This window comes from Geotrypetes seraphini, chromosome 19 (assembly GCF_902459505.1).
Source record: "Geotrypetes seraphini chromosome 19, aGeoSer1.1, whole genome shotgun sequence".
Classification (NCBI taxonomy): domain Eukaryota; kingdom Metazoa; phylum Chordata; class Amphibia; order Gymnophiona; family Dermophiidae; genus Geotrypetes; species Geotrypetes seraphini.
The window spans coordinates 5,798,688-5,819,548 of record NC_047102.1 but is presented as its reverse complement, the minus strand read 5'-3'; the positions used below and the strand labels follow the sequence as shown (position 1 = coordinate 5,819,548).

The 20,861-nt window shown below is 42.1% G+C and overlaps 1 protein-coding gene across 3 annotated transcripts in view; it reads right to left on the bottom strand.

The window, feature by feature from the left end:
• Positions 1 to 1,258: 1,258 nt before the first annotated feature.
• Positions 1,259 to 20,861, bottom strand: part of ANO1 (anoctamin 1) — a 140,558-nt gene continuing 120,955 nt past the window's right edge. For all 3 annotated transcript variants that reach the window (XM_033928134.1, XM_033928132.1, XM_033928133.1), the window contains 8 exons: positions 19,395 to 19,452; positions 18,646 to 18,746; positions 17,684 to 17,829; positions 15,866 to 16,018; positions 12,517 to 12,569; positions 6,791 to 6,975; positions 4,933 to 5,038; positions 1,259 to 4,196 (listed from right to left, as the gene is read on the bottom strand). In XM_033928134.1, coding sequence (XP_033784025.1) covers positions 3,942 to 4,196; positions 4,933 to 5,038; positions 6,791 to 6,975; positions 12,517 to 12,569; positions 15,866 to 16,018; positions 17,684 to 17,829; positions 18,646 to 18,746; positions 19,395 to 19,452 — 1,057 coding nt within the window. In that variant the 3' untranslated portion in view covers positions 1,259 to 3,941. The remainder of the gene's footprint in view (positions 4,197 to 4,932; positions 5,039 to 6,790; positions 6,976 to 12,516; positions 12,570 to 15,865; positions 16,019 to 17,683; positions 17,830 to 18,645; positions 18,747 to 19,394; positions 19,453 to 20,861) is intronic.

Below are 20,861 nucleotides of genomic sequence, written 5' to 3'. Positions count from 1 at the left end.
TATTTTGTCTGTTTTGTAATTTTAGATGTAATTTTGTATCTTTGTATGTAGTTTATAACCCACCCTGGATAAGGGCGGGATGTAAATAAATAAACCAAACCAAACCAAACCAAGAGTCCTAGCACAATTGAAGAGGCACAAATGAGTCAGTGAACACCAGACCAGACCTGTCAAGATTCTGAGGAAGTCTGACTTCTCCCAAGCGACAGAAGGAAGTGATTAAGTTGGAAAACATGCAACTTCCAATTAGTTCCTGCCCAGAGACGGACAGGGTTGTGCAGATTAACTCTATCAGGAACTGGCAGGGTGCGGCTCTGCATGAATAAGATCCAAGATCCACCCTACACCTGGTTACTGTACAAAAAAGCAATGAAGAAATGGCTGGCAGCCACGTCAGCTGTCCCTTTGGTACAGTGCCGCTTAAGGTGTTAATATAAACGGATCTAGCAAATCTGACACCTCTAGAATTTGAGCTGCTGAGAGATTACAGAGCAGGAATGCATAAATTGACTGGTTGGGCAGCTGGAGATTCTGAGTTGATGCACTAATCTACTGTTCTTCAGTATAAGCAAGTCATGTCTTCTGGTCTCAGGGGGAGTTAGTGATCTTTGAATTCCTGTGGGTCGGCAATGTCAGAGGGAATGCTTCTGGATGAGGTACCGGATGCACGAAGAGCCGCTGCACACGGTTTCGTGCACACTGCGGTTGTGAGGAGGAGGGAGCCGGCCACAAGATAACACGGGGAGGGGGGGGGGGCATCGGACCGCGGGCCGCATAAAACAACCAGGCGGGCAGGATTTAGCTCGCGGGCCTTGAGTTTGACAGCTGTGTTGTAAGCCCTCTAGTGAAAGGACCTACTGATTGTACCTGAATATTTTATTTATTTTAAAATTTCTATTCCACTTAAAACCTAAGCAGATTACAGTAAGAACAAATATAAACTACTACATGCAGACTTCATAACAATAAGAGCAACGCATTGGCTATCTTGTTTTCCATCTCTGCCGCTTCTTCTCTCAGCTCTAGTTTCCAGGGTCTTCTGTCCATTTTGCTATGTATCTCGCCTTGGGTTTGGAAAGGTGAAGCCGCCACTAACTAATGAGATTGAAATTGAAGCCCTCTAAAGTTGCTGATTTGCATGTTTGTACTCATATCTCCCGACCTGATGCCAAATGCATATGGACGAATGCTATAAGAAATGTGGCAAGGAATGAACCTTACTAAATTGAAAGCTACGCAATGAATACTTGGCTTTATATAACTGAATATTAAGATTTATTATGAACACATTATCAACAAAAAAGAGGATTTAAAGCAAATCTGTATTTGTTTATTTTTTTTCTTTAAAAAAATGTTTTCCATGAAAGGATTTTTTTTTTATAATTATCTAATCTGCAATATAATATTTATGTACAAAATCTCATTTCAAACAATTTACAAGAAGAAATAACCGAAGAGCATTCAGTCATACTCTGTTACGGAGCAAGTACACTTCATGCTGATAAGCAGCAACCCCCGTTAGCTTCATACTAATTGTTAGTTACAGGAATGTCAGTATTAGTAAAAATAAATCAGCCCTTTTTAAAAAAAAAAGAAGGAATGGGACAAAGTACAACTCTGTGCAGGAAGTTTCAGACATTGCTGTGTCCCATTACCTGCAGCGGTAGATTTGGATAAATGTTTCTCAGATGTGCCATTGTTTGAACATTTTGTGGGTTGAAATCTTTTTATCACAAGAATGATTAGTAGGAAACAATTTCAAATGAGTGAATTGCAATAGTGACATTCCTGCAAATCAACATACATAAGAGAAATGTGTCGGTTTTCAGTAGCAGTCTTTGGTAGGATGAAATGTTTTAGTTAATGGCTTGCTTTCCCTTCGGACGGTTTTATTTTACACGTGAATCACGGAAAGAAATCACATCTGCTGCATGCTTTATGTCAAAATAGTAACTGGGTTAACATTTGCTGTGCTCAAGATTACTTTTATATTCTTAAATAATCAGCAATTGCCAGTTAGAGGACTTCTTACCAAATAAAATGATTTTTAATATTTCTAGCCCTCTTAAAACCTAAAAGCTTGACTTTTCCATTCCAGGTCATAATTACAGAGAGTTAACTATGGGGCCCTTTAAAGTGCATTCAAATTTTGCAGTGACTGCATGTTAAAGAATAGCGCCAACCCAAATTAGAGGACACACAGCAAAGAAATGTAGCCGGACACAGGAAGTGGAGAAGAAGGCAAGGCCCGTGGTTTGGTAAACTGCCTGCAGCAGGAGGTCAATGCAGGTATCTTACCATAGTACTGCATCGACGCCTGCTGCAGGCAGTTCCCCAAAACATGGGCCTTGTTGAATTTCGCTGAGTACCATCTCCATCCCCACTTCCCTTACTATGGGTGTTAAAAGCAACAATTAACATGCAGTAACTATAAAGCCACAGGGTTAAGTGTTGGGGCTTGCCCGACATCTTCTACAATTAATGCAGGGATAAAACACTTTATATTGCGTTAATACCACCTACTGAAGTTGTATTAAATGCTCTGTTATTTGCAGTATTAATAGTTAATGCAGCATGTTCCCCATTCTGTTCTGCATTTGTAAGTCAATATGGGAATTAGTGCACACCTGTGTGTGTGTGGGGAGGAGGGGGGGTTGGCTTTTTCATGCATATAAGAGGCCTGTTATAAACTATGTGCATATAAGAATCCACCTAAGCTCCGCCCAAACATGCTTGCACTTGGGCTGCATCCAAACAAGTGTGAGCAATAAGACATGCACGTGCTTATTAGCTGTTGTTCATTCTAAGTAGAGCAGGGGTCCTCCAATTGCATTGTTTTCAATCTCTAGAGAAAGGCAGGTTCTCTGGAGTCCTGCAAAATGTGTCTGCCCCTCACTATTGAAAAAGTGATAGTGAAGCAGCAACCCCCACTGGCAGGACTGTAGCTGGAGGACTCCTGCTCACCTTAGAGCAGTGTCTTGCAAACTTTGTCAAGCCGCGGCACACTAAACGTAGTGGCCACAGCTCGAGGCATCTGGAAGTGCGTGGATGTCGATGTGATGATGTCACGCCAACATCCAAGCATGCGCGAAGGCCTTCCAGATGGGCCCTGAGCCCTCAGTGGGAAGATGTGCCGAAAGAAGGCACATCCTGTAGGCAGTCAACTGGCGTCTCTCCTCCTCCCCAACACACAGTTTGCGATACACTGCCTTAGAGGGAACAGTGTGCACATAGCTGCATTGTAACTGTGACTTCAGCAGATTTTGTGCTTGTGTTTTATAAGCCAAGTAGGCACCTACTGTAAGCCTCAAATCATAGACCTGTTTTAAAATTACTCTGCATGTGCGAAGCTAATTCCTGCATTAACTACTTAATACACTTTAATAAAGGAGACCCCCTTGGAGTATGAGACAAGATGTGGACCTAAGTTTGCAAAATATGTACCATGAAACTGTTGGAAGACGTGTTTACATGCACTTGTAAATGATAAAGTGCTGTACAGAAGTCCTCTGTTCCTATAAGGAAGCACCTGAAGCTACCTAGGTTGGGCAGAAGTCTGCAGCTGATTTTTGCCTGTCTTATTCTGAATGATAAATGCAGCTTTCATTTTTTACCCTTTACTTACCTATTAAGCCGAAGGTCAAAAAGAATCGCTCTGCACTTTAAGTACCTTTAAAGCTTAAACATTGAAAGCTTAGTGTTAACCACAAGATGGCACAACACAGATTTCCCTGCATTATTGCTTGTGCAAATGAGAAGAGAGAAAGTCCCACCAACGTGTGGTCCTCCTTTTTTTTTTTTTTTTTTGCAAGAATAGTAACTCTTACAAAGATGGGCTAAAAACGAAATGAAATTGCCAGCCAAGTGGTTGTCCATGAATCAAGTTTTGCCCTGGAAGTGGTGGCTCTTCACTCAATGGAATGCTGAGAAAGTGGTCTTTCCTATACTTCTACGTGGTATGACTGGCGAGAGGCGGCACTGCCTCTCTGGCTCCTGGAGAGCTTGGGGCTGTGGTGGTTGCAGTTCTCCTCCTTGCTATAGTCCTTCCAGGTTTCCAGCATCTGCAGCTTACCCTGCTCTTCCTTCATAAACACCTCCACCATTAATACCTTCTCTTTGTGGATCTGTTCGCTAATGTCCTTCGGAATATCCGGGATAATCCAGTCCACAAATTCACTCATGAACATAACCAAGTTCTGAAGGGTTGATTAAAAGATAAACAGATAAATTAGAAGGAAAATGTCATGTGTGCTTTTTATTTTTGTCTTCTATGCCTCGATATTGAAAATTGAGATTGCCCTTCAGAATAGTGGAAAGGTGATGCATGAGATGCTCATAACAGTAATGTAATTTCATTTTCAGTATTTAAGATATTCTTAGACAAAAAGGGGAAAGGAATTCTTTCTGAATCTATCTTAGGATTCAGACTTACTCATTGACTTTCCAGCAATCGGCCTATAAAGGGGATACGTGAAGGAATTTAGTCTTTCAACATGTGGCCTCAGTGGCATAGTAAAGGGGGGGGAAGAGCAGTCCGCCCCGAGTGCTGTCTTAGTAGGAGCACTAGCACCTCTCCGCCCCCCCCCCCAAGCCATGTTTATGCCTCTTTAAAATCTTCGCCAACATGAGCAAATACTCTAGCCTACTACTTGCACCAGTCTGGCTTTCTCTCTCTCAAATCCTTTCTGGGTCGCAGGGCCAGGAAGTGATGTCAGAGGGAAAGCTGGCTCGAGCAGCAGGCCAGAGAAGCTTCTTGCGCTGGCAAACATTTAAAGAGATATGAGAGGGGGGGGGGGGAGGATGTGAGTATGGCATGGGGTCAAGGAAAGAGCAGGGGGTGGGGGAAGCCCACAACCCAGGTCTTATCTTGTGCAAGTTACACCTCTTCTAATAATGCTGGAATGAGGAAGCTATTAAAGTTGAAATACATACCTGGAAAACTATAACAAATGCTAATCTTGCTGCTAGAACTGCCCAGAAGTCTTTAGAAATTTCGTATTTATTTTCTGCCCACGGTGGTTCTCTGTAATCTTTGTACCTGCAAACCATGAGTTCATCGGTGACATTCACTGGCTCTTTCATTTCACTTATTAAAACTTATACTGCAATATCTGACCAAAAGCATAACTAAAATCTAGAAGCAGGACAAGAATTGCTCCAACTCTTCAGGTTACAAAAAAAACAACAACACTCTTGTCAATATTCATGTCCCTCTGGTTCCCATCCTGTGATAATAAAAAGTGAGAATCCTGTGGTCATAATGTCAGGTTTGTCATTTTCTAAACACTGGCCTAAAGGAAGGTTAGTTGAAAAAGTGAAACCAAAATGCCCCTAGTGAGATGAAGAACGAGTTCTCGCTGAAGTGCCAGGGTAGGAGGTGTACAAGAAGGAAGCTTGAGTTTTATCAACCCTTTACTCCTTTTGCGTTCTTAGCTGATTGGTACCTGCTGGTCAGATAGTTTAACAGTGGCGTCGTGAGGGGGGGGGGGGGGGGGCGGTATGCTCCAGGCCATTTATAATGTTGGACCATTTAGATTGCTAGGTTACCAGATTGTATAGGGGGAGGGATGGAGGTGGCACCAGAATTTATCTGTTTAATGGCAATTAGCCACCAAACAGACAGTGCCAGCATGGTTATATTGTTATTTGTAAAATCAGTCCTGCTGCTTATATGACTAGATGAGCTGGATATGGAATCAGCGCTTAATTTAGGAGGGGAATTTCAATGTGGGCTACCATCAAACTGTGTTAAATAATCCTTACATTTGGAATGTTTAAGAAAGGCCCATTCATATCACCTTCATATAAGCACTGTGGTTCAGCGCTGTTTTTACCGATGAAGAATGATCAGATTTCTTTCTAAACTTCTGGATGCTGCCTCTCTGAACATCCTAATACATTCCCTTATTATCTCATGTATAGATTATTGTAATGCCCTCTTTAAAAGCATAACAAAAAAAAGACCTTGAGCAACTTCAGATTGTGCAGAATACTACAATAAAAATGATCTTTAACGCAAAGAAATATGATCACGTCTCCCCTCTCTTGCACAAGGCACACTGGTTACCCATCGAGCACCGAATTAGTTACAAAATTCTTCTCTTAACCTTCAAAATCTGCTTAAGTAACCAGCCGGAATTCATCGATAAATTCCTCATTCCATATAGCCCATCTAGATCTCTCCGTTCTGCAGTCCAAAATCTCCTTAAAACATATCAGTACTTTGAGATCTAATCATTTTTCAGTGATGGCACCTTCCCTTTGGAACTCCATTCCCAATTACATAAGGGAAGTTGAAAACTCTCTTCTTCTTAGACACTTTTGAAACATAACTGCCCTCATAAGGGCAAAATCTCACCGCTGTTCTCAGTTCAACCCTTTCCCCCATTATTCTTTCCTTTACATATTGTAGTTCTTTCCTTTTTTTCCCTCTTTGTTTTATTTTTGTATGTCAGTCGTACGTGTGGGTTTTTTTTTTTTTGTTTTTACTAATCAATCCCCAGTAATGATATGTATTTTATTTTGTATTTATTGTACGCTGATTATGTATTTTATTGTTCTCCACTTTGAATTTTGGACTAAGCGATGTAAGAAATCTTTAATAAACTTTGAAATGCAAATCTTGACTCTACCCACCAGCATGGTAAGCTTGGGAACTCTTCTTAGTTTCACCGGGGCCACCACATGTGCCTCTTATCACCCTTAAATAATCTTGAGAAATGGAAACTATCGAAAGAAAACAGACAGCTCAGTTTCCAGATAACCTACCCGGCCACTGATAGAAATTTACCTGCAGGTCTCCACCAGATAGCCAAGTTCCTGCTGGTCACTGGGTTCCGTCCCTAATTTGAAGTCACTGACATTGAAGTAAGAGAGTGTATGGTTCACGAAGCCATGCATGGTGCCATCTGGGCTGTACATGTAAAGGTACACGAGGCGTGGAATGAAGTCTGAGGTGAACGAGATCACAAATGCCTGTGCCATAATAGAAAACAGAATGAATACCAGGCCTATAAAGACCATCAGCCACTTCCCAACACACTTGGTTAGGAGTTCTTCCAGTGTTTGCCAAAGCTGTAACTGCACTTTACTCATTTTAACAAATGGAATATCTTAGATATTCCCAGCTACTATTAGATAAGCAAAAGCATCGTCAATACACAACTCTAAAACTCGAGTACATTGAATTTTTCAACTAGCAAAATAATGATCATCAAGGTTTCCTAGGTCTTACAACATTTACTATAATCTTTCCCAAAAAATTATTTGCATGCTTTTTTCTTTTAAGAATACTACTTGTTTGTATACAGGTTTTTGTTCAAGTCAATAAAAATGTGTACCCTATAGTGGATATAAATGCAACTTTTAAGTAACATAAGTCACTTTTGCAGTTCATATGTAGCACTAGTACGATACGTTTACATAGGTGTCCCTATTTAATGTGAAAAGATGTTGGGGTCTTTGAATTGTTGCAAAATTTATTGTGTGAGACACCTTTTGTGTTTGGTTAGAGACCCTGATTGAGTCTGAAGGCAGGAGCCTAAAAGATAACATCTCTTTGAGAGCGTCCCTGTAACTTCATGGAAGGATCTAGTTTCCCAGCCATGAGAAGCTGCATAGTAAGAGAGAGAGGGAAAAGAAGCAGATGAAAGTGGGGGAGTGTTGGAAGGAAGATGAAAGCAGCTGAAGGAGTAAATAGAGAGTCTGAGGTAACAAAGAGAGGTGAGAAGAAAAGGTGCCACATTTCAAAACTGTATTGCACAAATATCTAACTCTTGCTGTGTATTATTTCCAGAACTGTTGCTTAGTTTCAAGTTTCAGCCCAATATATGCGAATGCATCACCACTTACTGCAAATATTGATTGCTATTGAATATATCTTGTATAAGTTGTTATGATAATGGGTTTGCTGCTAATATGCTTTTTTTATCTGCTTGTGATTTACCTGTGGAAGAATCTATTATAAGCAATCTCTTTATTAAATGCGTTGATTTGGTTTTGGAACCACAAATTTATGGTGTGATCGAAGCTTATTACACTGATTCTCAATTGTCTAATGAAGTAAGAGTGGCATCCTAGAACTATGTCTACAGTTCATTCATCAGAGAAAGGGGTTCCTTATTCACCTAGGGGCCTTTCCAGCTGATATTTTCACTTCACTAGTTCATTACATTCAGTTCAGTCATAATGATCGTACTGCCATGGTGTCTACCTCAGTACAGGGTTATACAAGTTACATTTCCATGAGAACCGGAGTTCTCAACTCAGGACAAGATTCTCAAAACTTTAACGCCATCACTAAACTGTTTTACAGTGGTTTAGCCTGAACACATTTTAGCGGCAGATTATCAAAATGGATTATTTCTGTCTTTAGCGAAGTTTCTAGCAGTCTCCGACAATGACATGCAAATATGCTCTTTAATATTTAAATGAGCCCTCCGGTGGAAAAATCGCTGAGACATTTTCAAAGAGCGGCATTTGCTTTTGGCGACAAAAATCAGCAACTGGTCCGGGGGTGCCTTTACAGTACCAGCACTTGTGTTTTGACTGTGGCTAATGGAAAAAAAAATGTGTATCTATATATTTTTAGTGGAGGGTGATAAAATCACGCTTCTTTTGAGTGAGACAGGCATGTTTCATGCCTGCTTATTTAAAGCCAACGTTTCTTCTTGAGCGCGTGTATGATATCCTTGTCTTGTGGGTTTCTGGCTGTGGGTTTTGATCAATTTTACATTAAAAACAAATTACCAGATTTTCTGAATTATACTAGATTTTTAGGGAGAAATGCATGTTTTATGCACAATTGAAAAAAGTCGACATTGCTACTCCCCTCCTCTCCCTTCCATTCGTCCAATAGTGCAGCAGGAGAGTATGGCTTGTTTGTTTTTATGGCGTTTTTCTGCGCATGGTGCCCATGCAAATGTAGGAAATCGCTGCTGTCCGCCGATCTTATTTGCATGCGTGATTTTTTAAAGAATGTCTCAGGTTTTTAGATTCGTTAGCAAACCGTTGCTTTTTAATACAGGCTTTTGAAAATCCTGGCCTCAGTCCTTTGCACACACCTATCCAGTCAGATTTTCAGGTTACCACAATGAATAAGCATGAGATACATTTACAAATAATGGTGCAAGGATTGGGTTGAGAACCCCCTGAACTATAGCCTGAGTTGCCTCTAAATTTCCTGTCAAATGATGATTGTCCTAACTCCACTAAAAAAATAAATAAACAGCAGCTTTTCTTATGCTCTGAGGCATGCTGGGACCTTCTATTACCATGCTAGTTGCTCTCAGTCTAAAGCTCTGTGGATTATGAGTTTGCCAGGGTATCACAAAGTGGCAAACAGCAAGGTATTTCTCTCTGCTTCAGTTTTAATAGCTCCCAAATGGCTTATGTGATCCAGATCAACGGCTTTAAATATACACGCTGTAAATTAATACCTGCAACAAATTAACTCTGTAAATTCTGATAGGGTGAATCACTACTACATGTAGACTAGTTTGAAGAAGACTTTGAAAAGTATGCCTGGAAGATCTCGCAATTACTGCAGGAGTCGAGGGTCATTTTCTATATATTTTGCACTTATGATGTCAACAGTATCAATATTAGAGATTGACATGGGGACAAATTTTTCTCCGTCCCCATGGGAACTCACTGTCCCATCCCAGCGAGTTCTTTTCCTGCCCGCGCCCCATTCCTGCAAGCTCCGTCCTCATCTGCACAAGCCACAAACACTTTAAAATCATAAGTGTTCAAGGCTTGTGCGGTTAAGGCAGATCTTACAGGAATGGGGCAGGGTCGATGGTACAACTCGCGGGGACAGGATGGGGAAAAATTTTCCCTGTGTCATTCTCTAATCAATATTTTACAGCAGGTTTTGAATACATAGGTTGAGGATTCACCACTGTTATCAAAATAATGATGTGCTATCCTTCTGTCTGTGCGGGAGACAGTGGTGTGGCTGCAAGTGGACTGGAAGGAGAATAAATAATGCAAAATCATATTGCTCTATATCTCAGACAGGTGGATTCTAGAGAAGCACTAGGTCATTTAATACGGACTAACTGACATGCTGATGTGTGCAGAGGGTAATTTTAAAAGGATACCTGCTTTAAGAGGGTAAGTAGGTGCCTATTTAGACCCTTTTATAGTGATATGAAAACTTTTTTTTTTAATCTACAAGACACCTTAGCTGAGTGAGGGATTTTTTGGTTTATTTTTAGCTAGAACACTTTAATTGTACAAGCACTAATTAAATTATTGTAATGTGCTACCTGCAGGATGTTCAGATGTGTTATTGAAGAAATAATAAATTTGCGAAACAACATTAAGGCCCTCTTTTACTAAGGTAGGCTAACCAATTAATGCACGCTAATTGCTAATGCGTGCATGTTAGTCTATGGATGCGTTAGCATTTAGCGCGTGCTAATTTGATTAGCGTGCGCTAACCGGTTAGCGCACCTGAGTAAAAGAGGAGGGCAAGATTAATATATTTTGTTAGAAAATTTGATAGCATTTTGCCTCTTATTATTAAATGAGCCACTGGCTACCAATTCAAACTCATATAATCTGTACTTTGATGCAGTGGCCTAGCAGGGGTGAATGGCACCTGGGGTGGTAGCGCCCCTCCCCCACCCCATACTTTTTATCTTTGGCCCGAGCAGCCACAAAGTAGTTGCTCATATCAGCTTTGGTGGTCTCTGTTGTCACTTCCTAGGCATGGGTCCCGGAAGTGATGTAAGAAAGTGCCAAAGCCTACGCGAGCAGCTACTTCATGGCTGCTCACGCCAACAATAAAAAGATACGGGGTGGGGGAAGGAAGGGGCGTGCGGCAGGGGGGCAGAGAGCAGGAGGGGTATGAATACCCCGAGGAAGACCACACCTGGGGTGGCCGCATCCCCCTTACTACGCCACTGCCTTGGTGTTTAAGATTTTACATGGACAAACCCCACAATATTTAAGAACATAACATAAAGAATTGCTATACTGGGACAGGCCAAAGGTCCATCAAGCCCAGTATCCTGTGTCCAACAGGGGCCAACCCAGGTTTCAAGTACCAGACAGAAACCCAAAGAGTGGCAACATTCCAGAGCTGAGATTGTGATGTCATAATGCCTCATTCCACCAATGCCTAAAAGCCAACCTCATCAGTGATGTCACAATGGCTCAATTGGCCTATACTTGGCTCACATAAGAACATAAGAATTTCCATACCGAAGGTCCATCAAGCCCAGTATCCTATTTCCAACAGTGGCCAACCCAGGTTTCACTTGTCTCTTCCATCTTTTTAAGGGTAGACTCCTCTTTAGGAGTCTAATGTTATTACGTTATCCAATCAGGAAAGGAGTTAAATATAAGTGAAATTTTTATGTACACTTTTTCATATCAGACCACCAAGATACAGACCGATCTGAATTTTCCAGTATCTATTGGTTACTTGCAATTCAGAAAATATCCTAACACTTGACTTTACCAAAAGTTTGTTCTATAATGATGAAGGTAGCAATGTTCTAATCTAATCAGGCTTTCTTAAATCATACTTAGGTGTGCCTAGGATTTCTGAATTGTTATCTGTGTTGAAGTGATTAAGGTATACACGGGCTATAAGCATTATAATCATATTGATATACCATAATACCATAGATGGCAGAAACTGCACCTACCTTGCAGGTATAAATGTCCATACCTAGATTATTTGAGTATAAACAGATTAGTATAATTTTATAATCTATGTGCGTAATTGAAAATTCCAAATGTACAAACACGAAGAAGGAAAAAGTCCTCACAAGATCTTCCAAGAAGCAGAATAGTAAGGAATGTATCAAACACAAGAGAAGAACCATCCAGCCTTGTGCTCTAAAAGATTCTCTTATTCAAATCGAAAAGGTAAGGATAAATGGATCAGACTCAACATGGCCATGTTTCGGCAATGATGCCTACATCCAGAGTCTTGCACTCCTTGGGAAAAGTCACTCGGAAATAGTCGTCAAATTCCAACCCAGAATTGACGGTGTAGCAGTCCATCGATATATCATATGTTCCTCACTATTGTGCTTCTTGGAAGACCTCGTGAGGACTCTTTACTCCTTCATGTGTGCATACTTGGAATTTATAAGTATGCACATAGATTATAAAATTACACTAATGCACACATATACTTGAATAAAAACACACTGTACTATCATGGTGAGCACTTTTACATTGGTTGGTGTTTTATAAAAGACCTTTGTTTTGCATATATGGCTGAAAACATGCACAAATGACAATATAAAATTAACCCCTTAAAGACAGTCAACTCTGTTCTGCAGAACAGATGGTCCATGTTTAGAAGTGCCAATCTTTTCTAAAATCTGAAATTCACATTAGCTTGGACAGAGGTGGCTTTGTTCAAATTTTCTAATCTGCTAAAATTGTCATGGCCAGTCCGGTTATTGAACGTCAACTTCACCACTCAGGGAATGATTCATTCAGAACAGTGAATCAGGTCCTTACTTGAAAAAGTAGATAAAGGTAACTTACATTAATTATAACAGAAAGTTTGCCAACTGCTCTAAGGATATTGTACCAGATACCTGAAAAAAATAATTTAGGTGGAAATTATTGTCATATACCAAGAACTTCAAATAAAAATCTCCCTGCCATGATAAGTTTAGTAGCAATCTGTCGTCTCCCCCCCCCCCCACCACCACCACCCCACAAAGACAACTGGCAGGACGGATGCCTATCCCCTCCTGCTGCACGATGTACGGGGGGTGGGGGTGGGGGTTCTGGCAGGAGGGACTGGGCATTCCTCCTGCCAGTTGTCTTTGCGGGGGGGGAGGGAACAGGTTGCTGCCGGAACCTCCCACCCCTTCCCAAACATTGCACGGCAGTAGGGATGCCCAGTCCTTCCTGCCAGAACTCCCCCCTCAAAAACATTGCAGGAGTGGACTAAGGGATCTAGCCAATTGGAATCTTAGGCCACTCCCGCCTAAGGGTGGTAGATGTGTGGAACAGTCTCCTGGTAGAGGTGGTGGAGACAGAGACTGGATCTGGGATCTCTTAGAGAGAGTGGATATTGCGGATGGACAGACTAGATGGGCCATTTGGCCTTTATCTATATTTGTAAACCACTTTTGTAAAAGGTGGTGTATATAAAGATTAATAAACTATAAATTATTAACACTAGCTTCAAAAGTGGCAAGTATTGTGTGGCAACACTGCCCATTTCCCTCTCCTTGCTTTTATGAGCCACGTCACATATGTGCATCCTTACAGACCAGCACTTATCTGCTTTGTCACCTCTAACATGTGTGAGTGTACACGTACTCTTGGAAATGCTGGTATTCTGTAAATTTATGAATGAATCTGGCATGCGAACGAGAGTGTCAAGTACCAGAACTGCCTTTCCCAGCTGCTTTACAAGTGCTATCTTATACATTTTCAAAGCATAGGGGCATCTGATTTTGCAAGGCAGAAACGGGGCATCCAACACTGCAATACGCCCAAAGAGCAAGGGGGCTTTATTGCCCCATTTTGTTTGCTCCACAGCCTTTTGGGTTATCTGTTCAAAGACACGTACATTGCTATTTGTATACATTTTTACCTGTGATCCCTATAATCAACCGCGGAAACACGGACTTTGTAGGGTCCGGTAAGACAATCACATGTGTACTAGTAACTTGGATTTATTTTTGTATTTTTATGTTGTTATTGTGAAGAATATCCACAGCCACAGCTTTTTTGTTGTCATCGGTTGGATTGTTCTCACGGTGGAACATGCGTCTTCTTTCTGGGCAGGACTAGAGATGGCCTGAAATCCGGATTACCCAACAGTGATTACCAATGCTGGAAACTAGCACTTCCCTCCCCATACCTGGTTTGGAGGAGAGCCCTTATTGAACCCACCTTTCAATTCCAGGGCCCCCAAATCTAGAACAGCCTCCCGAGCCGCTTGTGCCAAACACCCGGATACATCCAATTCAGGAAAGCACTGAAAACACATCTATTTTATTCACTGCCCTGCCATTTGTATATCTATGTCTCTGTATCCTTTCTAACATTATGTGAGCCGCAATGATTTCTAGCTGACATTTGCAGGATACAAGAATCAGTATGGTTCAGTACATATCATTTTTCTCAGATTAGGCAGTGCGTCTGTTTTGCAGTTCTTCCATAAGAACATAAGAACATAAGCAGTGCCTTACTGGGTCAGACCCGAGGTCCATCGTGCCCAGCAGTCCACTCACGCGGCGGCCCAACAGGTCCAGGACCTGTGCAGTAGCCCTCTATCTATACCCCTCTATATATCTATATTCCCTAACATTGTAGCCACCAACAGTTCCCCCTCCTGATGAAGCCCAGCAAAATCCGGGTCGAGGGGTGGACGCTATTGGGATGCAGGTTTTTCTTTGTTTAGTATTTACTGTGATCACAAGGGGTTCGTTAAAAAAGTAGCAGAAAACAGGATCTGTGACCATCGGAAGAAACAAGGTTTCATTTTCTACCATATTGAGATAATTATCAACCTTTTTGGTGTTTTTATTACTTTCCTGGAGACATGGGACCTGCAAAGTGCTGTGATGGTCCCGTTGCTACCTTTGCTCAAAGCTACTGAGCACATTGGCGGATGGTCTGAGCACTTTATACATAAATTTTAGCATGCATATGGTTGTATATTTTCTCTGTGAAATTTTGATATATATAATAAAAAGAACATCCATATTTAGACCTTTTTCCAGAATGTCTAGGTTACAGAAGGGTGCTCTGATTGAGCAGCTGTCCATTGGAAGGATGAAGGCATGACGTATTAATCCCCCAGTGGTTGCTCTCCCCTTCCCTCTTCTCTAAACGTGAATCCAACAAGGGATAACGGGTTCTATGACAGCTTTGGGTATTAGAGGAATTCTTAAGAGAGCAGCAAGTAGGTCTGAGGAGAAGCCTAGTGGTTGGTGCAGTGGATTCTAAACCATGGGAGCCGAGTTCAAATCCCACTTCAACTTTTTTTTTTTTTTTTTTTTAATTGTGAGCCCTTTAGAAACAAATAAAAAAACCTACTGTACCTAAATATGAGTACATAAGATACCTGCAAGCCAGGGGGCTATTGAAGCAATGTACATTCAGGTACGGTAGGTATTTTTCTGTTCCTAGAGAGCTCACAATTACAAAAATAAGAGTCAAAGTGGGACACTTTGTTTACTGCACTAACCACAAGGCTGACCCTCAGCTCTGCTGGGATGTCTGTGTGGCCATATTCTAAGAATTCTGCTAGATAAACATCCATGTCCCTTATTTCACTTCTGTTCAAAATTTGGAAGTTTCAGTTTATAAAATGGATGTTTATGCTGGATGTTTTCAGCGCATGGATATCCATCTCATATATTTCTATAACCGGCTGTATCCAAAAATACAAGCATGATGGATGTCCATTTGGGATGTTCTGACTTAAATGTCTTTTTCAAAATGCCCCTGTGTGTGTACAGATATAGCTATAGATATTTTTCAAGAATACTATACGCTGTTATTAATGGATGAATGCGTGCACGTTTGGATGATGGTGAATGGTGTATAAGTTAGTTGATGGAGGAAGGTTCACCAAATGTGCAATATCTATAAAATGATATAATATTTATGAAATTGTATGTACTATTAATAATTATTATGAGTATAGGATGGTTTATGGTATTTATATAATTGGAAAGAAAAATTGATTTAATAAAGAATAGCTGATTTAATTATTGTAATATAGATATATAGAGAGACATTTTATGTCTCTTAGCTCGGCATCTTCCAGAGATTATTTTAACATGTTGAGCCCACTGCCTTGAGTTAAAATAGCTTTTGAACTGATAAGCCCTAAGCAGTTTATCACCCAGTGCTGTTAACTTACCTATATCTTTTGCTCTCACGGCAAGAGGCCTCCTAAGTTCAGTAATAAACTTTTTGGCATCTAGACGTATTTCAATGATGTTGTTCAGGAGGGCAAATAAAGGAGCCAGAGGAAAGGAGGCAACAAACAGGGTGACAAAGCCGAATTGGATAACTAGGGGGGGGAGAAGAAAAAGAAGTTAGAGTAAGCCCTTGTGACTCTAAGCAAGTTATGTAATACTCCGTTCCCCTCAGGTACAAAGGGAGTTACTGTACTGTATATAATATGTAAACCACATTGATTGCAACCACAGAAAGGTAGTATATCAAGTCCCATCCCTTTTCCCAAATTCGTGGAGACCCGCAAAACATTTGCAGTGTCCCTCCATTGCTTCCACGCCAGCTGTGCTCTTACTGACACTTATTATTATCTGGAGTGTCAGTTGGACTATATATTTGAGATAGTATACCATCAATAAGATTTGGGTACCAGTTTGTTTCATAAATATGAAAGTAAGGCTGCCATTTTTTTTTTTAAATCATTAGAACTGTCATCCACCAGGTGTTATTTAGTAGATCAACAGATTTCCAATTGTTTAGTAAAATTTATGAGAGTTAAAAGCTATTAAAATATTTAGTAATTTCCTGGAGGAAAAGTCTATAGTCTGCTTTTGAGACAGACATGGGGGGAAGCCATCGCTTGCCCTGGATCAGTAGCATGGATTGTTGCTACTATTTGGGTTTTTGTCAGGTACTACTGACCTGGATTGGCCGCCATGAGAATGAGCTACTGGGCTAGTCACACCGGTCCTCTCAGGCCAAGGCATGAGTGTCAGGCTCATCACCGTTGTTTGGCTGGTGTCTCCAGGCACTTCCCCAGCCAGAGCTGGTGCCCTAGGCAAACCTTTCAAGCTGACATCTCCTTAAAATTAACTTTCAGATCCTTAGCTTGCAGCTCCCTCCCCTTCATATTTTCATAATTAAACTCAACCATCATAATTATCATTAAAAAGAATCCTATAAAATGCAGATTAAAGTACGGGATTTGCTTTTGGTTCTTTGAGTGTCTGCCAGGATCTACTGTTTTGCTTTGCTGCCCTCACCCCCTCCTCAAGAAGTTCCTAGGGGACTGTCTGGTCTTGCCTAATGCTTGGACTGGCTCTGTTCCCCACGGGGTGTGCCACAAAGGTAGTTCTCTAGTAGGGTATATAAGCGTGCTGTCCTTTGAGTGTGTGGTCTCACTTGCTGACAGATACCATGTCCTGGTAATCCACATCATCTATCTGTGGTGAGAGAGAAAGGGAGCGAGGTCACAAAGGCCGAGGTCACTAGACAGTTGCATTTCAGAAGGCGAAAGCTTGTTCATGTGACCTTTCCAGTGCTTCATCTTGCTCTGTAATTGGTTACAGTGTTCCCGCTGAGTGGGTATAAAACCTGCATATTAGGGCCTGATTCATTCATCATGTCCCCCACCCCCACTCCCGACACACAATGTGAGAAAAGGGTCAGATTTACTAAGGCCTAAATGTTAAAGCACCTGTGAAATCTGGTACCTTGGAGAGTAGCATATTGATTTCCCTTTTGTTTTCATGTTTTTGCACTTAATCAACATTTTTCAGTCCTTAATAAATCTAGGACCAGGTATTTTTGCTATAGAAATATTCAAACTACTTTTGATCTGACTTGGGGGGGATGGGCTTGGGCAGCGCATTGGGGGTGCACAACCCAACCCAACTAATCCCTCACTCAACACAATATTGTCGATGGAGAATGCCATGAGAGCAGCCACTTTTATCATTAAAAACAAAAGGATAGTAGCATCATTTGAACCCATGCTCACTCATTTCCATGTACTCTGGGGTCAGTCCAGCAAACGGCTCTAGGTTATAATCCATCTCATAGCGTTGCTTTTTCTTATTGTGCTCATCATGATCTAAATAATTCTGCCTCTTTGACTTGATATAACGGATCAGCTTTTTCATTTTCCTGGAAGGGAACACAAAGGGCTGGTCAGACGGATGAAAAACACAGAAGCTCATTTTCAAAGCACTAAGGTTCTTTATGTAGCCAAGTGCTTTGAAAATGAGCCCCATTGTGAACTTTCAAAGATCCCAACAAGGTCCAAAGTTCATGTTGAAAATCCACGTAATATTTTATAAGTATGAAAAGAAATCAGTTCTTAACATGCCAGACATCAGATTTTATGCATGAAACAACACTCGTTTCCATGCAGTCAGCTACCTAACAGAAGTATAATTTTAAAAGACATTTTGCATTGCATTTGGGGGGAAAACCCTTGTGTTTGTTTATCTGTACACTTCCCCCTCCCTATTCGTGGTTTCAACATTTGTGGTTTCGATTATTTGCAAATTTTTTTCCCCAGGCATCCCCCCTGAGAATCACTCATTGGTAGCCCGCATCGAAAAAAAAAAACGGCTCTGAGACTTGGATCGAGGAAAGGAGAGAGGTAATCAGAAGAGGCGGAGGGGGCGATCGGAGGCAGAGGAGGCAAGCAGCCTGGTGGTATAGCGGTGATGTGGGACAGCAGTGATTTTCCTACACTCCTGCCCCGTGCAGAGCCGTGCGGTGAGTTCCCGTGGTCTCAGGGAGTTCCTGTTGTAGTCTCATGAGACCACGGGAACTCACAGCATGGCTTTGCACGGGGCAGGAGTGTATGAAGATTGCTCCTGCCCCGCGTCAGTCCCATATGCATAACCTTGTACAGGGCAGATATATATTAGCTGCAATGCATGAGAAGGGTTTTTTAAAAACTTGATGCGAGTCGTCCCAAATTCCACTTACGGGATGCCAATCTCAAACAGGTTATTCTGGATCAGTTGTTTCCCCAACATGATGATACTGAGCTGGATGCAGAGTTCCATGAGGCAACCCCCGGGGGCGCACTGAAACCCAAGCAAGGGGAGAAAATTAGTTCTGTCTGTGCACATCACAACCTTCAATATGAGAGAATAAGCTAAGGGGTGGCATAGTGGTTAGAGATACAGCCTCAGCACCCTGAGATTGTGGGTTCAAAACTTGCGCAAGTCACTTAATCCTCCACTGCCCCAGGTACATTAAACAGATTGTGAGGATAGACAGGGACAATGTTTGAAGCACCTGCATGTAAACCACTTTGAATGTGATTGAACAACTACAAAAAGGCAAAGGCAGTATTCAAGCCCAATCCCTTTCCCTGATGTCATAATGCCTCATTCCACCAATAAGAGCAAACCTCATCAGTGATGTCACAATGGCTTCATTGTTCTATACTTGACTCACTGCTGATATTGCATTGGAGGAGAGTGTGGTACAGTGGTTAGAGCTACAGCCTCAGCACCCTGAGGTTATGGGTTCAAACCCCGCGCTGCTCCCTGTGATCCTGGCCAAGTCACTTAATCCTCCACTGTCCCCGGTACATTAGATAGATTGTGAGCCCACCAGGACAGAGAGGGAAAATGCTTGAAGTACCTTTATGTAAACCGCTTTGAATGTGGTTGTAAAACTACAAAAAGGCAGTATATAAGTCCCAATCCCTCTCCCTTTAAGATTACCTCTTCCATTCGGAAAGAATGAAAAATGTAGACATAATCCCCGGGACGCCCAACAAACCTGAAAACAACAGAGAAGTACCATAAAGACTGGTTATGATGCCTGGGTAGTTGGCATGTCAAATTCTGAAATACAGAACATTGTAAAGTGTACTGGAGGGGGGTCCATTCTACTCCAGACTAAGTGGTCTGTTTATTAAGCAGAGATAAGCACTAGCACAGGCTTACCACACAGTGGCGTAGAGCAGGAGGAGGGGTGGACCATCCCAGGTACCGTCTTGGTGGGGATATCGACACCTCTTCACCCCCACACCACGCTCGTACCTTCCCTTCCTCCTTGTACCTCTTTAAATCTTCATTCACCAGTGCGAGCAACTTCTCTGGCCTGCTGTTTGCACTGGTACACAGATGAAAGCGCACAGGACATTGGTGTGTCGACAATCACACACCAACATCTGCACGCAGGACAAATGCGCACTGCTGGTTCCGCCATTTTCACGCCTTACTGTTAGTGTTCTGAGGGGGGTGGAGGAACCTCCCCCAGTATACTTAGAACTGGTTGTTGTCCCTTTGGGGTGGGTTTTGGGAGGGAGAAACCCCCTCAGTACACTGAAAACTTCCATTCGCTGTTTGGGAGTTTTCAGTGTAGTGGGGGGGGGGGGTTCCCCACACACACCCCCCTCAGAACACTAATGGCAAGGTGTAAAACTGGCAGAACTGGCAGCGCGCATTCTAATTACGGATATCCAACGTCAGCCCTCACCCAGGCAAGCATTCAGGATTTCCCTGATAAATATGCATGAGATATATACACTGCCTCTATTGTATGCAAAGAGGTCTAAGCAGACTCATTGTGAAAACCCAACTGTAAAAATCAGTAGCAAAGAGAAACATCCACTTAGTGGCGTAGTGGGGGGGAGGGGCACCGGCGCACCCCTTCTACACTCTTCCCCCTGACTCTTCCCATTCCTCCCCTGCATGCGTGTGCCCCACATTCTTTCTCTCATATCTCTAGTTGAGCTTATCGTTTGCAGTGGTGAACAATGTGCTCTTGGCGATCCCATTGGCTTTCTCGCTGATTCCACTTCCGGGTGCGAGCCAACGGGGTTGCGAGGAGCACGCTGTTGACCGCCGCTAGTAATAACTTCAACTAGAGGTACGAGGGAAGGGAAGGGAGGGCGCGCCCGGCAGGCGGGATCGGGGAAGGAGCGGGGGAGCGGAAACACCAGGAACCTCTCACCCTCACGACGCCACTGTGTCCACTTTCTCTGCAGGTAATTGTTCTGGCCAAAACACTGCCTCATTTTAGTCTCTGTCATTCCTCCTCCCCTTGTCCGTCTGAAGGTAAATGCAACCAGGTTGCTGAGCACAACTGTGGCTTTTCTTTGCAAACAAGTTGGAAATAAAGGAGGGATAGAAACCGTAAATGTAATGCATTTTATGATTCATTTAATTTTTCTGGCGATGTCT